Here is a 7,805-nt window from a genome sequence, read left to right as displayed (position 1 = left end):
GACAGAGTGAGACTCCAACTCAAAAAAAAAAGAAAAAAAGAATAGCCAAAAAAAAAAAAAGCAGGAGGTATCACACTCCCAGACTTTAAACTTTATTGTAAGGCTACAATAATCAAAACACCCTGGCACTGGTATAAGAACAGGCATATAGACCAATGGAATAGAAATGAGATTCCAGAAGCAAAGCCTCAATTTCTCAACCAACTCATCTTCGACAGAGCCTCCACCATTCACTACTGGGAGAGGAGACCCTATTCAGTAAATGATGCTGGGAAAACTGGCTGACCACATGCAGAGGATTGAAACAGGACCCCTGCTTATCCCCATACACAAAACCCTAATGTAAAACCTAAATGTAAAATCTCAAACTATAAGAACCTTATGGAAGTTGGAACTGGCAACCAATTTCTGATCAAAACCTGAAGAGCCCAGGCCATGAGAGATAAGATACACAAGTGGGACTTAATTAAACTGACAATTTCTGCAAGACCAAAGAAACCACCAAGAGAGCAGGGAGACAGCCCACAGACTGGGAAAAAGTATTTGCCAACTCCATGTCTGACAAAGGCCTAATATCAAGGATCTACTGGGAACTCAAACGTGCTGAAAAAAAAAAACCATTACAAAGTGGACAAAACATATTAATAGACACTTCTCAAAAGAAGACATACAAGCAGCCAATAAATACTTGAAAAAATGTTCAGCCTCACTAGTCATCAAGGAGATGCAAATTAAAACTACACTGAGATACCACCTAACTCCAGTCAGAATGGCCATCATCAATAACTCAAAAAATAACAGATGCTGGAGAGGATGTGGTGAAAAGGGAACACGTCTACATTGTTGGTGGGAATGTAAACTAGTACAGTTTCCGTGGAAATCAGTGTGGCGATTCCTAAAAGTTCTAAAAACCAACCTTCCATATGATCCCGCAATCCCCCTACTGGTAATATACCTGGAAGAACTCAAATCACTCAAAGATATCTGCACACGTATGTTTATCACAGCATTGTTCACAATAGCAAGAACATGGAACCAATCGTGCTTCCCATCAAAAGAAGACTGAATAAAAAATGTGGTACATGTACACAGTGGAATATTACACAACCATAAAAAAGAACAAAATCATGAATTTCGCAGCAACCTGGATGGAATAGAGTTTATAATACTGAATGATCTCTCACAGAAACAAAGAGCTGAGTATCACATGTTCTCACTCATAAGTGGACGTTGAACAACTATCATAATACTATAAGTAAAGAATTGACAGTAGCGGGAAACTGCGTGGGGGCAGGGGGAGCAGGGAGGTGGGATTGACTGTAGTGGGAATCTGCCTGGGGAAGGGGGGCACACCTCATCAACAAGGGTGCTTTCACAATGAATATTTGTATACCTAACCCTGAATTGTACCCCACAATTTTAAAATAAAAATTAAAAGAGAGGGAAAAAAAAGAATTGGAATGTGGATAATTGTACCAACCTCTCCAAGACATTATGAGGACACAGTGAGCCTGCAGAGAGGATAGACCTCAGTAATCGATGGAGTTGTTTTCCCACACCTCGCTTATCCTAGGCAATCTTGTCTTTCTTGAGTCCTCAGTCTCGCCATCTGTGAATGGTGATGATCACAGCTTCCCCTTGTGGTTCTGTGAGGCCTGGAAGGAATGTACCCAGACCCCAGTGGTGGTGTTAGGGTTATTACTGGTGTCAGCACAATGGTTAGTAGAGCACAGCCCAGAACCCAACTGCCCAGGCCACTGCCAAGCTCTGCCACCTCCCAGCGCTGTGACATCAGACAAGGCACTCCACCATTGCAAGCCTCAGTGTCCTTGCCTGTTGATGACAACCTGACCTCACAGAGCAGGGGTAGGGACTTGAATGAGTGAAATCATTAAAATTCTGAGAGCAACACCTGACGCCCAGTAGATGGTCAGTCCATGAGAGCTGTGCTGTGCTGAGGCCATGTGACCCCGGACAGGGTAGTTTTTCTTTCCAGGCCTCAGGTATAAATGAGTTTGATGTGGGGCAGGTTGTTCTCAACCTTGATGGCTCTTTAGAATCATCTGGGAATCTTCTAATAAAACATGGCCAATCCAAGGTCTACTGCAGAAATGCCATGGGCCTGGACTGACATGGGCCTGGACATCTGAAGTTCTTAATGACCCTCGAAGATGCTAAGACACAGCCTCCTGTCAAAAGTGGTCCCCATGGTGTTGGAGCTTTGAGGACAGCCTTTCTGGGTGTGGGTGCTTCAGAACAGCGTGAGCTGAGAACATCTCAAGAGGCCCCAGTGGTCTGGCCAGGACCCTTCCATGGAGCAGTCTCAGGGCCTGAGGAGAGCGACCAGACAGAGCCCTGCTTAGATCCAGCCTTGGTACTGGGGAGCCTTCACATCCTGAAACATGTCTGTGTGTACACAGGCATTGAAATATCTGCAAATTCTCATTCCTTTGTCCCGAAACCCTCCCTGCCTAGATGTCACTGAGGACTCTGTTCCGTTCTCCTTCCAAAATGCCTCCAGCACTTATAAATAGCTCCTCTGGAGATGCTATAATTTGGTCTGTGTTTTGGAATCCAGCTCCCCAAACTCATGTCCTGAGGGGATTGCTGAGAAAAGGAAGAGAGGGTCAGCATTTGGTGGTTTCTCCTCCTTTTATCATTTTGGTTTGTCAAGGCAGCAGCAGGGGTGGGGCTTGAGACTTTTCCTGGAGTTTCCCTGTGTTTTGCTCTGCCTTCTTACAGTCTAGAGAGTCAGTGTGTAGTAGCAGGACCAGTAATGACCAAATCCTCTGCTGGTAGTCGTGGGTTATGTATGGAAACCTACTATGTGCCAGGCTCTGTGTTTGCATTTCTCCTCCCTCATCTTACCAGGGTGGAGTGTTTATCCACTTAAGTCCCTTGGCCAGCCAAGCTTCTCTCTGAGCCTTGTTGTATTAAGGGGCTCATATGGGGACCCCCTCATGGGGATGGACTGGACATCCAGAGCTGAGGGGCACAGAGGGAGCAGCCAGCACAGGCTCCCAAGAAGCCCTCAATGAAAATTCGCCCCGCTAGAGACATTCTTATGGCTAGTGTCATGATGTCTTGAATTCTTCAGGCGCCACCTTCCTGACTGTGCCCTCAAAACGTTATCTAGATGTTAGGGAGCAAGTTAATATCAACAATTCAAGTATATGTGTTGCATGACTGCCATCGAAGGTGCAGGGTAATCATGAGCAGTTTGGAGACCCTCTGGATCCCGTCTACTGGGAGAAATGGCCCCGTTGCTTTGACACTCCCATCTGGGGGCTCTCTGGACCCAGGAAGTGCTTCTGCCTGCTTAGATGGCCTGCATCTGTGGCTCTTACAATTAATTAACAATTAAGAAATCGACCACTGTGGCTTTCTCAGCACTTGGGAATCTCTGTTTTCACTCCAAAAGAAGACTCTCGTTAGAGAAAAACTTCCCTTCTGTTCAAATTTAGCACTTGGCACATATTAGATCCTTCTGAAATATTTGTGGAAAGAATGAGAAACATGGAGGAAACTCATAAGTACCCGAGGGAGAGCTCTGGGCGTGAACATAGTCCGGGAGAAAGACAGATCTGTGTTTGCTTAGTTTTCGGAAGCATCATCTGTGCTTGATCCAAAGTACAACTGCTTCCATCGCCTCATTTAGTCCTTGCTGCCCCCGGGAAGGAGGAAGACCACTGTCACATTTACAGATGAGGAGCTGGGTGTGTCAGGCCACACACCCCCCCCCCCCCCCACTGTGGGCAGGCCATCCTGGTCCAGCGGTCATGGTGGTGTCACTTTGCCTCTTGTCCCTGCACTGACTTCTATTCACACCCTCTCTGAGGATGGCAAGGTACCCAGGGGAGGTCAGCTAGGAATAATCAATACCAAGGGTGACACCGATCAGTAATTCTGATCAGTAATCCCACACTGGTGGAATCAGTCTGTGCAGAGAGGACTTTGAACTCAGACCTGGAGTTCCCTCAGGCCTTGTCCCACTCACTGTCTGACTTTGGGCTGGTCTGTCACTACTGAGAGCCTTTGTGTCCTGCTCTGTAAAGTGAGGATAAGGACACCACCACTGGTGTTATCAGAAAGGGTTCAAACTAATCATGAAGGTTCCTGACGATATTACACGCTTCTTGTTTGCGATGGTCATGGCAGTCATGTCTCCTTTCTGTCAACGCTCCTTTTGTAGCCAAACCCTCTGCCCCCGTGGTATTGGGCCCTGCGGTGAGGGCCACACCTCAGCACACAGTGACCTTCACCTGCGAGTCCCACGGCTTCTCCCCCCGGAACATTACCCTGAAGTGGTTCAAAAATGAGAATGCGCTCTCCGACGTCAAGACCAGCGTGAAGCCCGCAGAAAAAAGTGTCTCCTACAGCATCCACAGCACAGCCAGAGTGGTGCTGGCCCCTGGGGACGTCCACTCTCAGGTCATCTGCGAGGTGGCTCACGTCACCTTGCAGGGGGGCTGTCTTCGTGGGACTGCCAACTTGTCTGAGGCCATCCGAGGTAGAGGACACTGACCCCTGGCCCACCCTGTGCCAAGCCCCCCCCACCACACCTCCCCTATCTTTTTCTCCGGGGGTTGAGTTGACTGGAATGTAATTTCTAACTGTTCTGCCCACCTTCCATGCCCCTAGATGTGCCCGTTACCTACGATCATTTTAATGGCAGCTGCCAGGTGACCACTCACCATGTGCCAAGCACTGTGCTAGTAGCTTTGTTTATTGTATCTGCAGCAGTTATAGTTAGTGAGCACCTACTATTAGCCAAGGCCCTGTGTGCTTGGTGATTTCACTTATTTTGCTAAATTTATGACATTTCAACTGCATGCCACAGGTTGTACTTGTTGATTCCAGTCATTATTGTCCTGACAGGAGCTACCAGTCCTTGAGCACCTACTGTGTGCAGAGTCCCCTCAATGTCTGAATGCCTGCTGCATGCCTAGCACTGTCCAGTAGTGATGCCCTCGCCGTGGTGGTGGGAGCCACGCTATGGAGCCCTCCTCTGTGGTCTGTCTGTGCCGTCAGGTCAGAGCTTCTGCCCTGTGCTGTTTCAGTTCCGCCCACCCTGGAGGTTACCCAGCAGCCTGTGAGGGCCAAGAAACAGGTGAACGTCACCTGCCAGGTGAAGAAGTTCTACCCCCGCAGTCTCCAGCTGACCTGGTTGGAGAACGGAAACGTGTCCCGGACAGAAACAGCCTTGACCCTCACAGAGAACAAGGATGGCACCTACAACTGGACCAGCTGGCTCCTGGTCAACTCATCCACCCACAGGGATGATGTGGTGCTCACCTGCCAGGTGGAGCATGACGGGCAGCCAGCGGTCAGCAGCAGCCATGCCCTGGAGGTCTTGGCCCACCAGAGGGAGCCGGGCACAGAGGCCACCCCTGGTGAGGCCCCATTCAAGCTGGTCCACCTCTTGTACCAGTTTGTCACTCTGTTATCCTTTTTAAATGATAAAAGTAGTAATTCATGCTTGTCATAGAATAATCTAGAAATTTATTTGTGTCGTCGAATTTTAACATCAGCTCCGTTCTTCCAGACCCCACACTCCAAGAGTCGCCACTGGTAGAAGTCTGGTTCACATCATGATAGATCATTTGGCATAAATACATATATATATAAAAGGAGGAAAGAGAGAGGGAGGGATCATGTGTTCACAGCTCCCTGCCGCCCGCCTTCCTCCCTGGCAGTTGTGATGCCCCCGTTCTGATCAGCCCACCCCCTCCTCCTCACTGTGTCTATCCTCTGCCTTGTCTTTCTTCCACCCTAAACTTTTCCATCAGTATCTCTAACCTCCCCTGAGCAGACTATGCTGTGTGGAATTCCAAAAGAGACCAGGAGCTTAAGACTGGACCAGGCACCCAGGGGCCATGACCGGTCACAGTATGGGCCTCTTCTGTGTCCTGATTTGTGATAATTTACCGACAATAATCATAGTTGCTGTCCACACATTTACTACTTGCAAATTTCTGTTCATCTATGATGTCCTTTCCTGCTTCAGCCACCTTGTAAGTTTGGAGTTTCCCAGAAGTCCTCCGGCCCCTAATCGGTCTGCCTTCCTCTTCCACCTTGGAAGTCCTCTTGTGTCTGCTCCTCGTGGTATTTCTAGGGTTCATAGTTGTACTTAACAGAGAGGAGCAAGAAGAGGACAGTCTGCACCATCTGGACCAGGTCGTATTTGCTTCTTAGTCTTCCATCCACTGACTGGGGCTCGGACCAGGGCTGCCACTTGTGGGTGCTTTCAGTGCACATGACGTGGCATCTTTGCTCATGCACTAAGACTGGAAATGCATGTGGGTTTCCAACGTTGGCTGGCTGGAGCAAAATGCAAGATGCTTTATGTGACCCTACAAGGCATGACTGGGTCCAATGGGTCTTGCATGGGACTGCATGTCTTTCTTGTTCATTTTTATGGACCTGGGATATTTGACAATATTTCTAGCTCAACACACCTCTCTTTGTCAGGATAGCATAATCCAGGTATGTTAAGTGGGTTTTGGGTTTGTTTGTTTGTTTGTTTGTTTGTTGATAGTGGGAGAAAGGATTTGCATCCTCTGATTTGGGTTCTCTTTTGTCTTTCAGGGCTCTAAATTTCCTTCCTTGTCACCCTTTTTTTTCTTTTTCCTGAGACCACTCAGTTGCCAAAGAGCACTTCTTCCTTCTTTTTGCCGTAAGTTTTCTCCGGAAGTTATGCACTTTAAATCATGCTTATCTTTGAATGACTTCTTCCCTTTTAATATATCACTGCCCCCTTGTATTGGGTTTCTAATGGTGCTGTAACAAACAACCACAAATTTAATGACTTAAAACAAAGTAAAATTATATCTTATAGTTCTGAGAGGTCAGTCTAAAGTGGGTCAGCAGGTCTGCGTTCCTTGCGGAGGCTCTAGGAGAGAATCCCTTTCCTTGTCTTTTCCAGCATCTAGAAGCTGCTAGATTCCTTGGCCATTGGCCCTATCACCCTGGCCTCTGCATCCAATCTCATGTCTCCTTCTCTGACTCTCCTGCCTCCCTCTTCTCTAAGAACCCTTCTGATGACCTCAGGCCCACCTGGTAATCCAAGATAACCTTCCATCTCAGTGTCCTTCAATACTCGCGTTTGTAAAGTCCCTTTTGCCATGAGACATATTCACAGGTTCTGGGGATGCTGTTATCAACCATTTAAAGCAAGCACGTTTTGGAAACGCCACCTAGGCTGTGTGCTCTGATCTGCAGGACACTTCCTCAGTACTTTGAAATATTGCTGATGTTGTTTTCAAGTAACCCTGGCTTAGGATCCTGGTCAGCAGCCCTCTGTGTTTTCTTCACACGTCCTTGTGGCTGGGTGAGGGTATGGCAGCCTCCTGAGAGATTGTGCACTAGTTATTTTGCAGTGTGGCATTCTTTTCTCAAGTAATACTGAGAGCTGGTTTGTATGGAATTAACTTTGCCTCTTTTATTTCTCTTTTGGTTTTGGGAAGATATTTTTCGGTGATTGTCCCCAGCCACCCAGAGGTCGACTGAAGATCTTTGAGTGCTTTCACCCAAATGATTCCTTCCACATCTCAGGGTCCCACAGCTTTCCTTTAAGGGCCCCACCCCAGCTTCACAGCCTGTGGAACTTGAGATTCATCCTCCTCTGTGCTCTGCTACTCTTAAAATGGTGTTTCAATTGATGGCCCAGTCTTTGCCCTTTGGCTCCAGGAGATCAGAACCTACAGTGCTGCCAAGAAGTCCTATGGCTTTCACACTGACCTCAACTCATGACTTGACACTCTTTTTCTTATTATTCTTTCTTTTCTTTTTTTTTTTTTTTTTTT

General features: G+C 47.5%; 1 protein-coding gene across 1 annotated transcript in view; it reads left to right on the top strand.

The window, feature by feature from the left end:
* Nucleotides 1-7,805, top strand: part of LOC103262282 (signal-regulatory protein beta-1-like) — a 27,053-nt gene that overhangs the window by 17,499 nt on the left and 1,749 nt on the right. The window contains exons 3-4 of the mRNA XM_008059903.2: nucleotides 4,193-4,510; nucleotides 5,061-5,393. Coding sequence (XP_008058094.1) covers nucleotides 4,193-4,510; nucleotides 5,061-5,393 — 651 coding nt within the window. The remainder of the gene's footprint in view (nucleotides 1-4,192; nucleotides 4,511-5,060; nucleotides 5,394-7,805) is intronic.

The sequence above is a fragment of the Carlito syrichta genome, unplaced genomic scaffold (assembly GCF_000164805.1).
Source record: "Carlito syrichta isolate Samal-C Ts95f unplaced genomic scaffold, Tarsius_syrichta-2.0.1 Scaffold304429, whole genome shotgun sequence".
NCBI lineage: Eukaryota > Metazoa > Chordata > Mammalia > Primates > Tarsiidae > Carlito > Carlito syrichta.
The sequence above is the reverse complement of the archived record's forward strand: the minus strand, read 5'-3'. Positions and strand labels throughout refer to the sequence as shown.